Raw genomic sequence first — 18,886 nt, forward strand, 5'->3', positions numbered from 1 at the left:
TGGGATGTATGGTGGAAAGCCTGGTCCTCAGTATTCTCTTCAACTTTCAGTTTGCACAACATCCACGCCACTTTCGAGAAGAAACGGGATCAAAGGGCAATCTACTTCAAGTGAGAGCTCTTTGGGGTTCTCTCACAGATGTATCACAGTGGCAACTGAAATTACTAGAGAATATCTCAAATGTAGGAGGCCACAATGGGAGGGCATAAAGGCTCACCTTATTTTTACCACTTAAAAAATAAGTACACCTAGATGCCAATTGGATTTCTTCGGGATTGGGTATAATGAGTTAAGGGAGTTCTGGAAAAATCTGTATTTTATGTGCTTTGTTTCAATAGCTGTAGAAACTCATCTCCTTAATACTGAAACATGCTTTGAAAATTTCATCTGTTGAATTTCAATTGCCTTATGAATTCAAGGATTTTAATACAGAGACCGATAATGAACATGGCTAATGAGTCTCATGCTATTTTAGAAAACATTGAGGCAAAGAAGAGTAAAGGGTTGGCGTAGTGAATAGAGGAATTTGAACCTGAACACTTAGCCAAGTGAAATATTTCAAGTATGAGTTAGTATTTTATAGAGCTAGAAAAAACTAGCCTTGGCAAATTTTAACAGAGCAAATGACCTAAAAGTTTGTTTACAGTAATATGCTCGAATATTTGCAACTATAACTTAGTACAAGAGCAATGCTGAATCGTGACAAGTGCATGTTTGTAAGGGAAGACCCGAGGCCAAAGGTATAGCTGCTGTTATTAATTTACCTGAAAGATATGAGAAATGCATGTTTTAGGAGTTGTTAGATTCATTTTTTGGGGGGAGAGTTGTTAGATTCATAAACACCTTTTCATTCCATTGCCAGCTCAATGCTGTTTAAGAGTGCAAGTTGCACTCTTTATTTTTAAGTGGACGATTACTTTCTAGAGCTCCTCTCTTCTTAATCTAGGGCAATTTTGTGCCCATTTGTTCCCAGATGGTGGGAGAGAAAGACTTGATATGCTATCAGGTCCTACACTTTTGCCATCAGAAAGTTAAGAATAATGATTGGGTTCGATGTAAATGAAAGCCTCTTAGATAAAAGACAATAGGAATGTCTGTTGAAATAAGTTACATGGATTATACAAGAGGCTGAACTTTCAGAGGGTTGTACGAGTGGATGAAAAACAGAGTAAATGGAGACTGCAGGGACGTCTTCTTCCTCCTTCCACTCTCCTTCCTTCTACCTTCTTGATTTTCCTTTTCTCTCCTTCTGAATCATCTTCATTAAGTATCTTGAGTCCTTTATAGAAATGAGGCAGGTGAGGGGTGCCTGAATGGCTCAATAGGTTAAGTGTCTGCCTTCGGCTAAGGTCATGATCCTAGGGTCCTGGAATGGAGCCCCACATTGGGCTCTCTGCTCAGTGGGAAGTCTGCTTCTCTCTCTCCTTCTGCTGTTCCCCTGCTTGTGCTCTCTCTCTTAAACAAATAAAAAGAATCTTAAAAAAAAAACGAGGCAGGTTGTAAGTAAGTAAAAAAACTTTATAATTAACATATGGCAAGTCTTGAGAGATTCTATTTACTTTTTGGCAATATCTTTGAATCACAACTGTATTTTCAGAAGGGATATGATTCCAATGGTGAAGTATACTTTCACCGTGCATCTCCTAGGACAACCCTTAGGTGAGTCATCAAGATTCTACTTGCACTTAAACTATTGGTTTAAATTTCATGATTGAATATAAGGCATGATTTTTATTTATTTCAGAGTCTAATCATCCTTCATTCAAATCTTTGTATCATGTCCATTTTTAAATGAGAGTTTATAAAGAAATATGTAAAATATAGGTTCTCAGTTGTGAATCTAATTTTTAAGTAGAGCCAAGGTTGGTACTCCATATCGAGAATGTAAATTCCTTGTAATATATCTGAAGTCATCAGATGAATACTGGAAAACAGACCAATATTAGGTTTCTCCAAAATACTCTGATATTGAGTACTAATTCTGACCCAAGGTGCTTGTCAAGAAGCGGAAGAGATGGAAGTGGACTTTGCATGCCACACTATAATGGAATGGAGGTTCCATTATAATTTCTAACATAGGTACCAGCTATTTTAAATACAATACCTATAATTATTTCTTGGTGATTGTCACCTAGTGATTGACTACATTTTTGCCCTAGTACCATTGTCATTACTTTAGTTCAAACAATCATTATCTCTCACTTTTCTTCTTTAATATATCCTTCACTTCCAATTTACACTTCTACAATCTATTCATTTCCACATATATCAGCTGGAGTAATTCTCTAAAGATGTGAAGATCATGCCTTCTTAAAAACCTTTAGCAGCTGCCCATTGTAGTGCCATTAAATCCAACTCCTACCCTGGCCTATGAGACCTGCATGATCTTGCCTTCCTCTTCCGCTCTCTTCTATTACACTCTCCCTGTCAAGGACTGCCCTTTGGCCACACCAGCTTTTTTTCAGTTTCTAAAATGAGCGAAGCTCTTTCCAAATTTAGTAATTTACACATGCTTTTCCCTACTCTCGGGTGTTCCCTGCATCTCATCTCTACCCTATTCCCATGACTAGCATCTTATTTTCCTGCAAAGTCCTTTGGCTTAAATGTCATCTCTTCAGAGTGTACTTCTGAGGGCAACTTACTAAGAATGTTCCATCTGTATTATATCTCACATTTGTTTTCTTTAGTACTTTTTTTTAGAACTTGTAATTTGTAATTATATATTAACCTGTTGATATAGTAATACTAATATTTTTAAAATATTTATTTGAGAGAGAGAGAGAGCGGACGAGCATGAGCAAGCAGGGAGGGAGGGTCCAGGGAAAGGGAAAGAGAGTCTCAAGCAGACTCCACATGGAGCACCGAGCCCAGTACAGGACTTCACAAGGGCTTGAGGCAGGCTCCGCTCTGGCCTCCATCCCACAATCCTGAGATCACGACCTGAACCAAAACCAAGAGGCAGATGCTTAACCCAACTGCACCACCCAGGTGCCCCAGTCATACTAATATTTTTAAATACTTCCCAACGTACGTTTCTTTATCAGTTTTTCTCTCCCTGTCCCCAATCTGCCCTCTAGTTTCAGGAAGTAAAAAAAAAAAAAAGGCAGATACTTGACCTTTTTTTTAGTAAGTCAGTAGACTCAAAAGCCAGGTTTGGAGCAGGGAGAGGTTACCTTGAGCTCCTTATTAGTATGCTAAATGCCAGGTTTGAGTGACTAGAACCTGTAATTCTGTATCAGGATAATCTAATTAAAAAGAGGGAGCAGTAGAAACCCCATTCCCTCTAAGCCCTGGGAGAGTATAGGAAGAAGAGACCTTGACAGAGATAGGAGGGTGAAGATGTTGGATATCTAGGTCCTGAGAAACCTCCTGTAGGCTTCAGTTAGACCAAGTGTGGGCAACTGCCCACCTCTCTCAATTTGGGAGATGGAAAATTGATCATTGAGTGGGGACCCCTCCCCCATAGTGACATGGAGTAAGGTGGAAGGGCATGTCCAGACAGAGAAGGTCAAGCTTGCTCTCCTGAGCCTTCTTTGTTTGCCATGTAGTGTGAACATTTTGTTGAAAGCTAGAGATTCAGCCAAGGAGCATCAACAGAAACAGGAAGGATCCCCTGGGTCTTGTGAGCATATGCAGGACATGATGCAGTCCAAGAGAAGGTGATGGCTAGAGTGAGGAAAGGGAGGAGCAGTTCAGTGGGAGCTGGGGGCAAGGAAAGGGTAAAGAAACCATAGGCTGCATGCCTGTGGACTGGACCAGACTGGGCACTCCTTACTGAATTCCTGATTATTTTTCTCTGATACAAGCAAAGATCCAGAGGGCACAGTGGGACCCAAGGGTTCTTCCCTGTGTCATTATAAGTCACATAAGACTTCCACCCAACATATATCATACCACGATCTTGCAGAAGAGGACAGAGGGAGTAGGAATAGCCTAAAACTAGAGATTGAGTTATTATGTGGAAAAGGCTGAGCATTACCTAAAAAGATTGTTTAAAATATTGAATTACACCAGGTTTTAAACTGCATTGTACTTAATGAAGTTAATTTTTTTCCCTCCTAAGTGGGGGCTCTAAGAAAGACCTAATTAGTAGTAGACAATGTAGAAGAGCTACATTTTTCCCCTGTTCATATGAGGTGTAGTGAGATGGGATAAATTTTTGTTACCTTCCCACATTTACTGTATGAATCCCTATGAGGACAGGAGCCACACTACCTCCTCCTCAGCTCTTGATATACTGCTGGTACGTAATAAGTGTCCAACAAATCTTTGCTGAATGAATGAACACAGTTAAGAGTGCTACTCAGACATTTTTTAGACAACTGTTAAAGAAAAAAAATGATGTTTCATAAACCAGCTATTAATGTCTGAGGAAACTCAGTTTCTTACTTAACCTGACATTATAATGAAGAGTAAAAGCTTGGAATTGGTTGTTTCTCCCTTGGGTTCTGCCTAAAGATCTATGGCAGATCTTGGAGTAATCTTCGATTTTGTTTTAGATGTCAGTGTCTTCTTAGTCTTCAGTAATTTTTATAGCTGTCAGTTCCCTTATGTGTTGAGTCATCATTTTCCAACCATCTATTTGGATTAATAACTGTTAAAAATAATAGCTTGTCAAAAGAAACAGCTTTTAAAAAGACTTTATCTATTCATGAGAGACACAGAGAGAAAGGCAGAGACATGGGCAGAGGCAGAAGCAGGCTTCCTGCAAGGGAGCCTGATATGGGATCCCCGGATCACAACCTGGCCAAAGGCTCAGCCACCGAGCCGCCCAGGTGCCCCAAGAAGTAGCTTTTCTTCTTTTTTAAAATTTTATTTACTTATTTATGAGAGACACAGAGACAGAGAGGCAGAGACACAGGCAGAGGGAGAAGCAGGCCCCAAGCAGGGAGCCCGATGTGGGACTTGATCCCGGGTCCCCACGATCACGCCCTGGGCTGAAGGCGGTGCTAAACCGCTGAGCCATCCAGGCTGCCCCAAGATATAGCTTTTCAAAAGAAGATGTTATCTAACAAAGGTAGTAAACTGCAAGGCACTATTAAGTTAGAAACCAAAAATTTTGTTCTGGTTTATTTAAATTGATTATGGAAAACTGGTAATAACTCAAATGTGTTGCCTTCTAAAATGACCTTACATGGGCTATCAGTACTCATTGCCTAATCATCTCCAAACACTATTTACTTTCATGTCTTTATGTGTATATCCAGGTGGAATCTATTGACCCAGTGCTGGGCTCAAGAACCTGACCAAAGACCTACTTTCCACAAAATTCAAGATCAGCTTCAGTTATTCAGAAATGTTTCATTGAATGGTATTTCTCAATGCAGAGAAGAAGCAGACCACAGTGGAGTCGTCAATGAAGGCTTTGAAGGTAAGTTTGATTTTGAGTCTTTTTCAGAATTTTCTGGTTTTCTCACCAGTGTGAATTGAACAGGTTAAAATGACGTTTTATGGTGAGTAAGAAGAATAATATACTGGCACCATCCTCATAATAATTACGTGCTCATTATACTCCTCTTTGGAAATTATTTTGATTTGTGCACTAAATTGAAAAAAAAAACCATAGTGATATGGCCCCTGGATTTATCATCTAAGATAGTAAGGAGGAGATTAACATGTTGGACTATGTTTTCATGAGGTCTGTACTCCCCCCCTCTCATACAAGTTTCAACCTCAAGTGCAGAGCTGAGTTAATTATAGACTGTTAGTTGGTGGCACATCATGATCATTGGTCTATGCAGGGCTTCTTCCTTGTTTGTTTGCTTAGTCCCTTTATCTCCATATTCTTCTGTTCTACTTCCTCTCTCGTCTTGCCAGGCAACCGTTCTAATACCTGTAATGTGTATCTTTTTATTTGTAGGTTTTTAAAAAATTTTTATTTATTTATGATAGTCACAGAGAGAGAGAGAGAGAGAGAGAGAGAGAGAGAGAGGCAGAGACATAGGCAGAGGGAGAAGCAGGCTCCATGAACCGGGAGCCCGACGTGGGATTCGATCCCAGGTCTCCAGGATCGCGCCCTGGGCCAAAGGCAGGTGCTAAACCGCTGTGCCACCCAGGGATCCCTTATTTGTAGATTTTGCTGCAAAATGTGTATTGTTCTGTACACACAGATGCTACTGTGTTTGTAGACCTTCTTTCTTTTCCATTGAGCACTGTTTTTAAGAACTATCCATGTTGCTATGTATATATCTAATCATTGCTTCTAACTGCTGAGTAATTTTATGATGATCACTGGAGTGGTTCATGCCTTGTTACTGTCTAGTCTGAGTCCACAACTTCAATAATTTAGTGAATAAGGCAATAATCTTCTGGAACCATTCGACTGTGATGGGCAGACTAACCTCTTTTAGTTCAATGACAAGTACAAAATGGAATTAAAACCCAGTAGTCACTTAATTCCTTTCCAGAATCAGATTTTGCCTACTTGGCTGTGGAAAGATGAATTTTGAAATGATCCACTCCAGCTGCTCTAGAACTCCTTGCGGCTATTCAAAGTTCACAGGCCCCTTGTGAATGTGGGCATTTTTGCCTAGAAATAAAGCTGGCGAGATAGACCATGAGTCAGAATCTCCCAGAAATCAGGCCTTTCAGTCTTGACAATGACTGATTATATGAAGCTGACGGCTGTCGTGGCGTCTGGAGTGACACCTTGGTCTTCAGTGATGCTCTTGAAGAATAGCAGGGAAGTATAAAAAGCACTGGAAAAAAAAAACACTGGATGAACATCTGTTTGTCTTGAACACTGCATTTCTGAATATGTCTCTGGGGTAACTTAGACTCCACGACATGCATGGAAATAACACTGATCATTTGGCTTCTTTACTGTGAACAGTTAAGTGACAGACTAGAAAGGGCTGTGCTTGTCCTGAATGTGCATCCTAACTCTTATCAGATAAGCCCTGGTAATGGTCCCACAGTGGCTCCACCTGCCTTCTCATAGCGAGGCTCCGCTAATTCTGAGTGCCAGTGGCTGAGCCTTGAGGACCGCCAACTGGGGCAGCAGCCCCATCTTTTGGGAGGGTTCTGTGCATATTTGTGCCTGTGTGAAGATCACACAGGATAAGGCAAAACAGACTGGAAGCCATTCTGGATACTATCAGGTCCTTCTCATTTTCTAAGCATTTGCTTAATGAATTTTTCTAAATGAAATTTCGATTACATTTTTAAATTTTTTAAAAAATTTATTTAAACAGTTATTGACTTGTTGCAAGGCATAGCATTAAGTATCTAAATTTGATGTGTTCCACTGGGCTGTTTTAAGGGGGAGAAAAGGAGGCAAGAATATTTATTTCCCTTGAGCAATTAGAGTCAATTTCTTTAATTTTGTATATAGAGTTTAATAGTGAGCGCTGCTTTTATTGGCTGTCCTTGTCATAGAGCTGCCTCTGTCCCTACAATTCTGCTGAAGCCATTTGAATCTGCTCCTCTCTGCCTGGTTCTTTTTTTTTTTTAAACAAACATTTTATTTATTTATTCATGAGAGACACAGAGAGAAAGAGGCAGAGACACAAGCAGGCTCCATGCAGGGAGCCCAACATGGGACTCGATCCCAGGTCTCCGGGATCACACCCTGGACTGATGGCAGCGGTAAACCAAGGAGCCACCAGGGCTGCCCTTGGCCTGGTTCTTATTTGTGGTAACATCACATATGGAAACTTGAGAGAAGCCACAATCTGGGGGTGTTTACCAATATGTAAAAGGAAATCTTTTGTTCCTAAGACAGATAAATGGCAGTAACTGAATAGAGCCCAGTGTGTAGACATGTGAACAGCAAGGGAGCATGTTTTTCTTACTAAATCACTGGTCTCATCTCTACAAGGAACACTTAATTGATAAAACCCTAATTCAAATTTGTGAATATTCCTTTTGTGGACCTTATAAAATTAAGCACAGTTATTACCTTTTAAGGCTTAAAAAAGAATTTCTGTGTTATTTCACATCAATCATAGAAATGACTCCCGATTCCTTTCCAGTGTTCCTTTAAACTTTTCAATAATTCATCTCAGTAATTTCTCTCGCTATGTTATTTTATAACTGTATCTATATTTTATTTTTATTTTTTTAAAAGATTTTATTTATTTATTTATGAGAGACACAGAGAGAGGGGCAGAGACACAGGCAGGGAGAAGCCGGCTCTGTGCGGGGAGCCTGATGCAGGAATCAATCCCAGGACCCGGGATCATGCCCTGAGTTAAGGGCAGACACTCAACCACTGAGCCACTGAGGTGTCCCTGTATCTACATTTTAAAGATCTTTGTCATGAAACTAATTTATATTTATTGCTAAAACACATATAAAATTATCTAAACAGAATAAAAAGCAAAAGTCTCCTACTTCCTCTCTATCCTTACTCTTCAGTGCTAGCCATAGTTAGCAATTTGGCTATATGCTTTTAGATATTTTTTTATTCATATACAACCGTTTACAGGAATATTCATTTATGTGTGTTTATATATGTACTGGCTGGAGATATCTCTTATTCAGAGATAAGTTGATGTATTCTTGAAGGACGAGTGGGATATAGATTCTCTGGTCAGAGAATCTTTCTTTTTTAAGTGAGCCGATGTGTAAGAATTTGGGGAACAGATGATTTTATGCTACATCTTCTGCAGGGAGCAGGAGGCATTTCCTCTTGCCACTGAGAGGAAATCCATGTTCTGTGGGAGATCAGAGGAAGGATGCCAAGTCCATATAGTGTGTTGGAGAGTCAATAAAAGCTACTGGGAAGAGGTTACTTCCACGCTGGGTTTTGCAGGGAGGTGAGAAAAACAGTATTTTGGGATAGAAGACACAGTATGTAGAAAGGCTGAGAATAATAGAGAATGAGGTGTACATGGGACTACGTGCAGTTTATTACACATGAGGGTGCTAGATGGCAAGGGAGGAAATGGGAGGGAGAGTAGTCATACCTAAACAATCAGGTAAAAACATGAAAATTAAGGAAAGTTGAATTAATGAAGGGTAACAGGTGTAGAGAGGAGGAAATGAAGCCCAGAGGTAGGCATTGTAAGACTTGACTTCTGAGTGATGGAGAGAATAAACAATGGTGAATCCCAGTGATTTGTGAAACTTGGTGAAGAGTGATTCTCTTCCCAGAAATGTGGGGCATAGGAGGAAGAATAGCTTTGCACAGGTTTGGTTTGAGCTGGCTATGGGATAAGTGGAGAAGCCTCCTATTCAGGCGAAAGGTCTGTCCTATAAATATAGGTAGTTGGGGGGATCCCTGGGTGGCTCAGCGGTTTAGTGCCTGCCTTTGGCCCTGGGCACGATCCTGGAGTCCTGGGATGGAGTCCCGCTTCGGGCTCCCAGCATGGAGCCTGCTTCTCTCTCCTTCTGTGTCTCTGCCATTCTCTCTCTCTCTCTCTCTCTCTCTCTCTCTGTCTATCATAAATAAATAAATCTTCAATAAAATAAATAAATAAATATAGGTAGTTGAAGTCCAGGATGTAGATGAGGTCATTCAATTAGAGTGTAGAGAATAAGAAGAGGAGTGAATGGTGGTTGGGACCCAGAGATCAGCCGAGATACTGGAGGCTGGCAAAAAAAAAAGGATGGTGGCATGGAGAGGAGAAGCCAAAGGGGGACAAGAGGGTCATAAGAGAGTATTGCCAAACCCAAGGGAGAAAGGCTCTTGGAGGAGAGAGTGGATAAATGCTGCAGAGGTAAAGAGTTCCAGAGGGATGCAAGAATTTTACAGTTGACATGTATTGTACTTTAAAATCTCTTTGCTCATAGAGTCCTTTTCTTCTAATGTGTGCAGACATTTTATAAAAATCAAAGAGGCTGCTGTAAGGGGCTTAAAAGGGCCTGAGAGCTGAGCTTTCCCTTAGTCTCTACCAGAAGACTCTATGAATCCTTAAGAAAATCTTTGTACTATGTTGCATTACCTGGTTCATCTGTGAGACTGAGATAAGTAACAAACAATGCTCACATTAAATATATATGACAAAACTCTTTTTTTTTGACAAAACTCTTTTTGTGAATGGCTTTTAACTGCAGTATTAGCTAATCTTATTGTAGCCTTTTTCAATGTGTCATTCACTGAGCTATGTGGGTTAACTCATTAGATACAATAGCCGTATGACATGGGTATTAGATATTATATCACCATTTTACAGCTGAGAAGACTGAGGTTTAGCAACTTGCCAGGGGTCACACTGCTGAAGTAGGGCTGGGGTGTGGCTTCTGTCCTAGTATAGCTGGAGTATGGCTTCTACTCTCAGCCTTCACAGAAACACGGCTGTCATAAGGAAAATACCCACACGCTTTCCCCAATTTGTTACCAACAGTGTGCTGTGCAGTTAGGGATAGTAAAAGAACTTATTATTTCTGGCTTACCAGAAAAGATATCCCAATTTGTCCTGGTCATTTAGGTGCCAAGTTGTTGGCAGACTGAATTAAAATTCTAAGTAATACTTAAAAAATAATGAAGCAGACAAACATGCAGAATAATGATGCAGCAAGAGTTTAACAGGGAATATAATCAAACTTTGATAATTTGGATGGAACAAGCATTTCTGTGCCATGACAGAAATTCAATTTTAGTAAAAGAGAAATTCTCATTCTGTTATTTACAACGAATGTAAATCCTGACGGTAAGGAATGGAAAGAGATATGAGAATCATTAAAAATTTTGATTATTGAGATGTGACTGAACAAAGGGGGCAGAGAGAAGAAATAAACTCTCAGGCAGTGTTTGCATATTTGCAAAGGACAGAAATCATAAAACAGTCCCTTCAAGGGAAGCCTAAACTTAATTACCTTTTTAATAAGAGAGAATGTGTTTAATAATAGTTTACCGCTCTGCAGACTGGTAGGCATATTTAGCAAAGCAGTAAGATGTCTGTTTTGACTGTTATTACTGGAGATACATAAGAAGGTAAGAAAGCCATTGAAAGGGCTTTTTTGAAAGAAAAAAAAAAGCCAGGGGGTGGTGGGCATTAGGATTACAGAGAGCAATAATACCATGCCTATCCTATGGTCCTACTGACCTAATGGGGTAGAGAGGGGATAGAGAGAGATTAGTAACATATCTGGGCATCTAGTAAAAATATCCCAGTGACTTCATCCAAACATTTTTGTAAACATCACCTCATCAGTCCCAGAGAGTTCTACAGGAAACAAATCTAAATGCTCCTCTGCTGTTCTAAACATAGCCAGTCAGCCGGCATATGTCTCGTCTGTAAATACCCTGTCTTGCTTGGAAGTCTTTATTTTAATATTTCCCTCTTAAAGAAAGGGTTGCCGAGCACATGCTATCTTTGTTCAGGATCTCTGCTGTGAGATCTGACCTGCAGGCTTTCTATTCAGTTTTAAACAAAAATAAACAAACAAAACACCCTCCTCCCCACCATCTCTCATAAGTTCTTTATGCAATAAGAAGATGTATTAATTGCTGAAAGCTTGCCAGGGTCAAGTTACTAAATATTGCTCTAAGTACTCTAAACCAATGAAGTAGTTAGCTAATGATTTTTCTTTGACGCACGGTGCCAGAATTTGTAAAAAGAATTTATGTGCTTTATATAAAAGGTTTTTTTTTTTTTCAAATAACTCAACAAGAGGCAAAAAAAAAAAAAATTAAACCACATATGGGTAATAAGTTTCCAAATATGCTATTTAATGGATTCAAGGTATGAAAATGAAGCTGCTGATAACATGAGAAGCTAGACCTTCATTGTAAATTTAAGTTTTGAAATTTTTTCAGCTTTTCCTTTAGCCTAATTTCTTTAAGTCTTTCAGGAACATCTTAATTTCCTCAATAATCTGGACCAATGGACTATTTAAAGCTATCTTATTTCTTCCTATCACTTTTTGATATTTTTGGTATCTTATTTCTTCCTATCACTTTTTGATATTTTTGGTTAATATTATCATATAGAAAACTTTTTTTGTGAGTTTCCCAGTGGCTCTCAGTACCTATCTGTTGACCATAATAATAACAGTAAGATGCTTCCAAAGATATTCAGCACTTAGGCATTAACCAAGCTTGGCATCTGATTTCTACAGGGTGGATATTTTATACCACTATGTAACTATCCACGTGGTTTGAAATGGGCTACCATGCTGTTTGAATGCTGAAGAGGAACACGAAATGATGGCCAGGAGTTTGAGCCCGTAGCTTAGCCATCTTGTCCTTTGACAGCGTGTGAAGGTCTGCAAAAGAAACGTGGACCTCCTAAAACAGAGCAGGGATAGTAGTTCACATGCTCTTACAATCAAATAAGCTTCATAGTTCAGGCAGATGGATTCAATTCCATCGGCAAAAAGTAACTACAATGCACCTCCCTTAGTCCACTGAGGTTGCTTCTTTTCCCCATGTTTCCATTTATATTCATTCTAAAGAAACCCAAGCTGGGTGTACATCAGGGTTAAGTGTAAAAGGTTGACCGTTCAGCAGGTCTCACCCTCCTTAGTGACACACATTTGGATGCTTCTTGCTGGAAGAATGATGGAGACAAAGAAAGGACCACTATCTGATTTGTAAAATATATATTTTGAAGGAACAGTAATATTTCTAATCATAAATTTTTCATCCAGGTAGTAACACTCAGCAACTGGAAAGCATTGATCACAAACAATCTCCGTAATACACATTTACATATGTATGTTTGTATTGTGTGCTTGTCCCTTTTGAGTATCCAGCATTTTGTGAAATGTTTCAGAAGCTCTGCTGTTAAGTTTCAGCAAGAATGCTTATACTTTTTCTCTGTATACTTTTTCTCTGTAAAAAGGTCAGTCTTTAAGTAGAGAAAGACAAAATAATCTGAGTGTAATTGTGAAGAAGGCTGAGTACCCTCTGGCTGCCCATTTTTCTGCTGCCTCCTTTCTGACCCCACACACAGGAGCATCCAGAGTCTGTGCCTTTCAAGGACTCCTGTAGGGCACATTGCCCACCACCTTGGCTCCTCCTCATAGAGCGCAGCGGCCCTGCCCTCTCATAGGGGAGGGTGAATATAATATAGGGACACAGTCTGGGTTCCAATTGCAGCTGTGTGACCTTGGGCAAATTATTTAACCCCTCTGTGCCTCAGTTTCCTCAACTGTTAAATGGGGATAATATAAGCATCTACTTAATAGAAGGAGAATGAGTTAAGATACATATATAGTTTGGAAAGGTGAAGTGCCTGGCATGTAGTATGTGCTCCATGTTAACAACAACAACAATCATCATCACTATTATTATATTTCATATCATTTTCCTTCTCCCTCAACTCTGGCATCAAAACTTGCCAAGCTATCCATTCCCTATCAGCCGGGTGAGCTCACAAGCACACTAGTTTATTTGCTAAATAGTATTAATGCAACTTGTCCCAGGGAGGTAGCTGAGGGGGACCAGCCACACTGATTCACACTCTGCACTCCTGCCTTGGGCTCCTTGTTCTCGCGGTTCTCTTTTCCTTGAACACTCTTCTTCAGATAGCCATGTGCTGAATTCCCTCACTTGATTCAGGTCTCTACTTCAAGTTTACTTCATTAGAGAGGACTTTGCTGACATATCATCTAAAGTAGCAACACCCTTGGGCAGCCTGGGTGGCTCAGCAGTTTAGCACCTGCCTTCAGCCCAGGGCCTGATCCTGGAGACCTGGGATCGAGTCCCGTGTCGGGCTCCCTGCGTGGAGCCTGCTTCTCCCTCTGCCTGTGTCTCTCTCTCCACTCTCTGTGTTTCTCATGAATAAATAAATAAAATATTAAAAAAAATAAAGTAGCAACACCCTTCCACCACCCCATTATTTTTTTTGTCCCCTTTTCCTGCTATTCGTCACCACCTGACATAGACTTAGTTGTCTGCTACTTTACTGTCTGTCTCCCCCTATTAGAATGTAAACCCCAAAGAGGACAACTTTGTTTTGTTCTTTGTTGTCTCATCAATTCTTAGAACAGAACCTGGTATGTGTTAAGCATCTAGTGAATATCTCAATAAATGATTAAATTACTCAATAGAAAAGACTGTATCTTTCAAGGTGGATATTTTAGCTGGCGGGACTAAAAGGTAAGCACTTTTGACATAAAGGCCACTTAATTCCTATCCCCAAGGCTGTGACCTGTTCATTTATGACAGAGTTATCATCTCTGTGCTCTCCTCACATTTATGTATTCCTTTTATATGTAGCACACATTGTCTTCTATAGTAATGTTACTGCTCCCCTACTAGCCGACAGTAGCCTCAAGGACAAAGAGCATATCTGATTTATCTCTGTATTCCCTTGGTGGTCCTCATCAGTGTTTGCTGAACCAATTTATAAGGTTGGTATTGTTATAATTCTTGTACAGCCTATATATCATGGGACAGAAAGTCAATGAGATAGTAGTATAACTTTCACATTTCTTTTTCACAGATGAAGATGGCAGTGTGATCTGTTTGAATTCAGGTGACGTTACGTCAATTGCCCTAATGGAAACCAAGAATCAAGAAGGGTTAAACTATATGGTACTTGCTACCGAACGTAGCCAAGGTGAAGAAAATTCTGAGGGTCCTCTAGGCTCCAAGGAATCTGGATCTTGTGGTCTGACGAAAGAAGAGAAGGAACCACATGCGGACAAAGATCCCTGCCAAGAAAAACAAGTGGCTTACTGCCCTCCTGGCAACCCTGAAGGCCTGAACTATGCCTGTCTCACTCACAGTGGATATAGAGATGGGTCTGATTAATAGCTCTGTTTGGGAAATGCAGAGTTGAGATAAACACTCTCATTAAGTAGTTACTGAAAGAAAACCCTAGAGTGATAGATGTGGTAGTCTGTGACTCCAAATTAACACTGAAAAGTTCCTGAATTCCTGAACTCTTGATTCCAAGAGCCATTTGGTTTCAGTTGTGGCCATCCCCATAACAACTGCCTAACCTTCGGCAGAATTCCCATTGAACCACGAAACATTTGGAAAGCTTAGGAAGACTCAAGAAGTTGGAAGGGAAACTGTTCCTCCTCTCCCTTGAGGTCCCTTAGTCCATTGCTGCAGCAGAAGCATCTTGATTAGATGGTGAGAGACAAAATAGCTTTATATCCCCAAGGGGGATATACATATACATATATACATATACATATATATACATACACACATACATATATGTGGAAATGACAAGGGGGAATTCCCTCTACACACATAGAAGTAACCAGCACCTAGGACACGAGGAATCATTTGGAAAGCTATTACTACAGTAAAACATTGTCTTTAATGACTATTCTAAAATACTTTTATTTTAGAGGCTTCAGTCATATTGAAAATAGGATCACGAAAAGAGCTCTAAATCCTGAAGTTTAGCATTCCACAGACTTTGGGTTATATAAAAATCGCTCTGTGACTTGTGTACTTCTATGGAAATTAACTAATATAAAGATCGTTTTTATTTGCCATATCTGTCTTATACATAAAATAGCTAGGATTCCATTTAGTATCAATTCTCCTTAAAATTAAATATGAATGATTGTATGATGTTAATTTAAGTTTTGTAATTTTTTAATGACTCCGTGAAATAATAGATACCTAAATAAGAACTATTAAAAAATTCTTCAGAGAAATATTCTGATTAAAGCCAATCATGTTTTGTTGCAGCCACCCTTTTAAATCTGAATGCCTCAACCCCTGTCTAAGGGCAACTCTAATGAAAGCAACCTGTATGTTATTCAGTTGCAGTATACAGGATGTTTGCTAGATATGAAAGACACTTTGATAATAAAATTTGATAAAAACTACTCCTGGAAGAAGATCGTGTATCCATTTGCACCTGGGATAATTTAGTTCAGTTTTTAACTTGTTTACGGCCTGAGAGGATGCACCCGTTGGCTGCATGGTGAGGAACACGGGCAAGTCAATGCATGAGTTCTATGGGGAACAGCCCCCAGGGAAAGGTCCAGGATCTGTGGCCTCTGCTACATCTGTTATTCCATGGAAAGAGGCAGGATATTTTCTCTCTAATCTTCTGATGTTCTAATAGTCATTTATCATTCTTTTCGCTTGCCCAGTATATGATGCCCCTTTCCATGTTGGAGAATTCCTCTACCTTCATCTTCTGGGTGGGAGCCAGCCATTGGCTCCCCCAAGATCTCTTGCAGCAAGAAGGCAGGAATGTGACCCCCACCACTCAAACACACCTACCACAGGCTTCTAATTGAGAGGTAAGGAAGCAAAGAAACAGGGCCCACCGTGAGTCTTCCCAGGTGGTGGTGGCCTCTATAGTTGGTCTGACTCCTGGCATCCAGTGTTGAGGCCCAAGAGAGTCTGCAGAGCAGATCTGGAGCCTGGTGCTTCTTGCAGTCACAGTAGCCAGATTAGACTGGTTCTGCTGTCTGCCTTGAACCAATGCACCTGGTTCCAGTCTGGCTCTCAAGCTCTCCCAGGGATCTCCTGAGTTACCCTCGTATCCTTCTAATAAATTCTTTTAAATCAGCTGGAGTCAGTTTCTGTTGCTTGCAACCAGGACTTTTGCTCTGCCAGTGGCATGGACCTTTATTTTGGAATAGACAAGAGAAATGAAAAATATAGAGAAAAACTGGATTTTCAGTACATTTGCACTACAGTTTGGACAATAAGGAAATGTACAGAATATCTGAGGAGAAGAGCCCATAAAATATCATGTTTCAGCTATACTATACATGTAAATTAGTAGTCTTTTTAATAATTCATAATGAATAATATTGGTAGAAATATTTAATGCAAAATAAAATAATGGCTGAAATCTCATGAGTAAAATTTATTACAGATAAAAGTGATAAAATACAAATGACTGGTAATATTGAAAACTATGTAAATTAATTCTGGAAAAATTAGACCTTATAATCAAGAGGGAAAAATTGGCAATTGCTAAAAATATTACTTGTTAAAGTGTTTTTCACCAAACATTAATGGAAGAATAGAATCTTAGTGATACATTATTTTATCTGCAAAATATGACCTGGAAAAATATAAAAAATAGTGAAAGAGATTATAAGGGAAAGGAGAGAAAATGAGTGAGGGAAAATTAGAGAGGGTGACAAAACATGAGACACTCCTAATTCTGGGAAATGAACTAGGGATAGTGGAAGGGGAGGTGGGCAGGGGGATGGGGTGACTGGGTGATGGGTACTGAGGGGGGCACTTGACGGCATGAACGCTAGGTGTTATGCTATATGTTGGCAAATCGAACTCCAATAAAAAAAATGGCTCCCGAAGGCAAAGTTTATAATTGGTAAGAACAAAACACAAAATACAACAGCCAATTATAAGTCTAATCTTCATTTTACTTTAATTTTTGCTCATTGAAGCATAATTGGCATAAAATATCCTGTTAGATTCAGGCATATGTCATGATGATTCGATATTTTTATACATTACAAAATTATTCTCACAATAAATCTAGTTACCGTTTGTTAAAGTAATTATAATATTATTTATTATATTCCCTATGCTTACATTCCCTAGGTACGTTACATCCTCATGACTTATTTATTTTCTTTTTTTTTCTGACTTATTTATTTTCTAACTAGCAATTTGTACCTCTTAATATACTTCACCTATTTCACCTGCCTCTACTATCCCTTCCCCCTCTGGTAACTAACAATTTCCTGTATCTATGAGTTTGCTTCTGTTTTGGTTTGTTTGTTCATTTTTTTTTTTATGTTCCATGTATAAGTGAAATCATATGGTATTTGTCTTTCTCTGTCTGACTTATTTCATTTAGCATAATACCCTCTAGGTCCATCCATCTAACTTTCATTTTAGATTGTTCAAGGAAAAGATATCATTCATAAGGAAAAGTAAGTTGCAAATGAATATCGTTTATAAACAGCAACAACAACAAACTAGTGGTTATAAGTATAGAGAACAAACTAGTGGTTGCCAGAGGGGAAGGGGGTGGAGGGTTAGATGAAATAGGTGAAGGGGATTAAGAGGTACAAAAGAGAAAACAAAATAAAGAAATATTGTTTATAATTTAACATTGCCAACCAAACAAAGATTTACCTAGATGAAGTTAATATGTTGATATAATTATGATGAAGATGCTTTACTTAAAATGCCCTTAGGGAAAGAGTCTGTCCCTGGGCCCAGATATGCTCTCTCTTGCTCACCCATACTGGTTTTGCCTGGCTTATTGGAGCTCCTTACCTATTCTCTGCTTGTCTGAATCCCACTCACCGTTTAGGATCAGCTCATATTCCAACTGTTTGGAAAGGCTTGTCCCTAACTCCGTCTCCTCTCCCCTCTCAGAATTATTATTGCCCTTCTTGTCTTTACATCTCATTTAACAGTAACCACATATATCTCCATCCAATTTCCATGTACCTTACCCACTTGAATAAATAGCAAGCTCTCTGCAGACAAGGTGATGTCTTTTAACCCTTGGTATCTTCTCTCAGCCCCAATAATGTTTAATGGATTAATTGGCTGATTTTCTCATCATCTTTTTACAACACATTTCACAACAAGTCTTCACTGGCAGCTCTTAGAAAGGATGCCAGAAAATTGGTCTAATGCCAAGGGGGGCTCAAGAGGATTCTTTTGATCCTGAGTCATCTCCTAAGACCTACATAGATTATAGAAGTTAGGAGACTGCTTTGAGGTTCGAACCAGACTTAGGGTAGGCCTGAAATTCTGGAAGCTCTTGAAATGATGGAGAACATATGATAAAGGGGTAAAAATGTATTTTACCTTTATCAGTTTCTTCCCTGTCTCAAATCCACCTTTTATCCTCAGATTGGCCTTGTGTGAAATGTTTCTAATGGCTGCATAAAATCTCTTAGGATGGGTTTGTTGTGGTGTACTGCTCCCTCGTAGATCTACTTATTTATTTATTTATTTATTTATTTATTTATTTATTTATTCATTCAATAAGTATTTTTTGAGTGCTTGCCAGATAGAAAGCATTGTTATAGGCACTAGGAATAGAGTAATAAACAAAGCAAAGTCTCTGCCTTG

At 39.3% G+C, this 18,886-nt stretch overlaps 1 protein-coding gene across 4 annotated transcripts in view; it reads left to right on the plus strand.

The window, feature by feature from the left end:
• Positions 1-15,687, plus strand: part of ROS1 (ROS proto-oncogene 1, receptor tyrosine kinase) — a 120,536-nt gene extending 104,849 nt beyond the window's left edge. For all 4 annotated transcript variants that reach the window (XR_012002881.1, XM_072765453.1, XM_072765467.1 and 1 more), the window contains 2 exons: positions 5,208-5,371; positions 14,337-15,687. Coding sequence is in view for 3 of the 4 variants with exons in the window: in XM_072765453.1 (XP_072621554.1) it covers positions 5,208-5,371; positions 14,337-14,647 (475 nt within the window). In the remaining variant the exon portion in view is untranslated. The remainder of the gene's footprint in view (positions 1-5,207; positions 5,372-14,336) is intronic.
• The last annotated feature ends 3,199 nt before the right edge of the window (positions 15,688-18,886 follow it).

The sequence above is a fragment of the Vulpes vulpes genome, chromosome 1 (assembly GCF_048418805.1).
Source record: "Vulpes vulpes isolate BD-2025 chromosome 1, VulVul3, whole genome shotgun sequence".
Taxonomy (NCBI): domain Eukaryota; kingdom Metazoa; phylum Chordata; class Mammalia; order Carnivora; family Canidae; genus Vulpes; species Vulpes vulpes.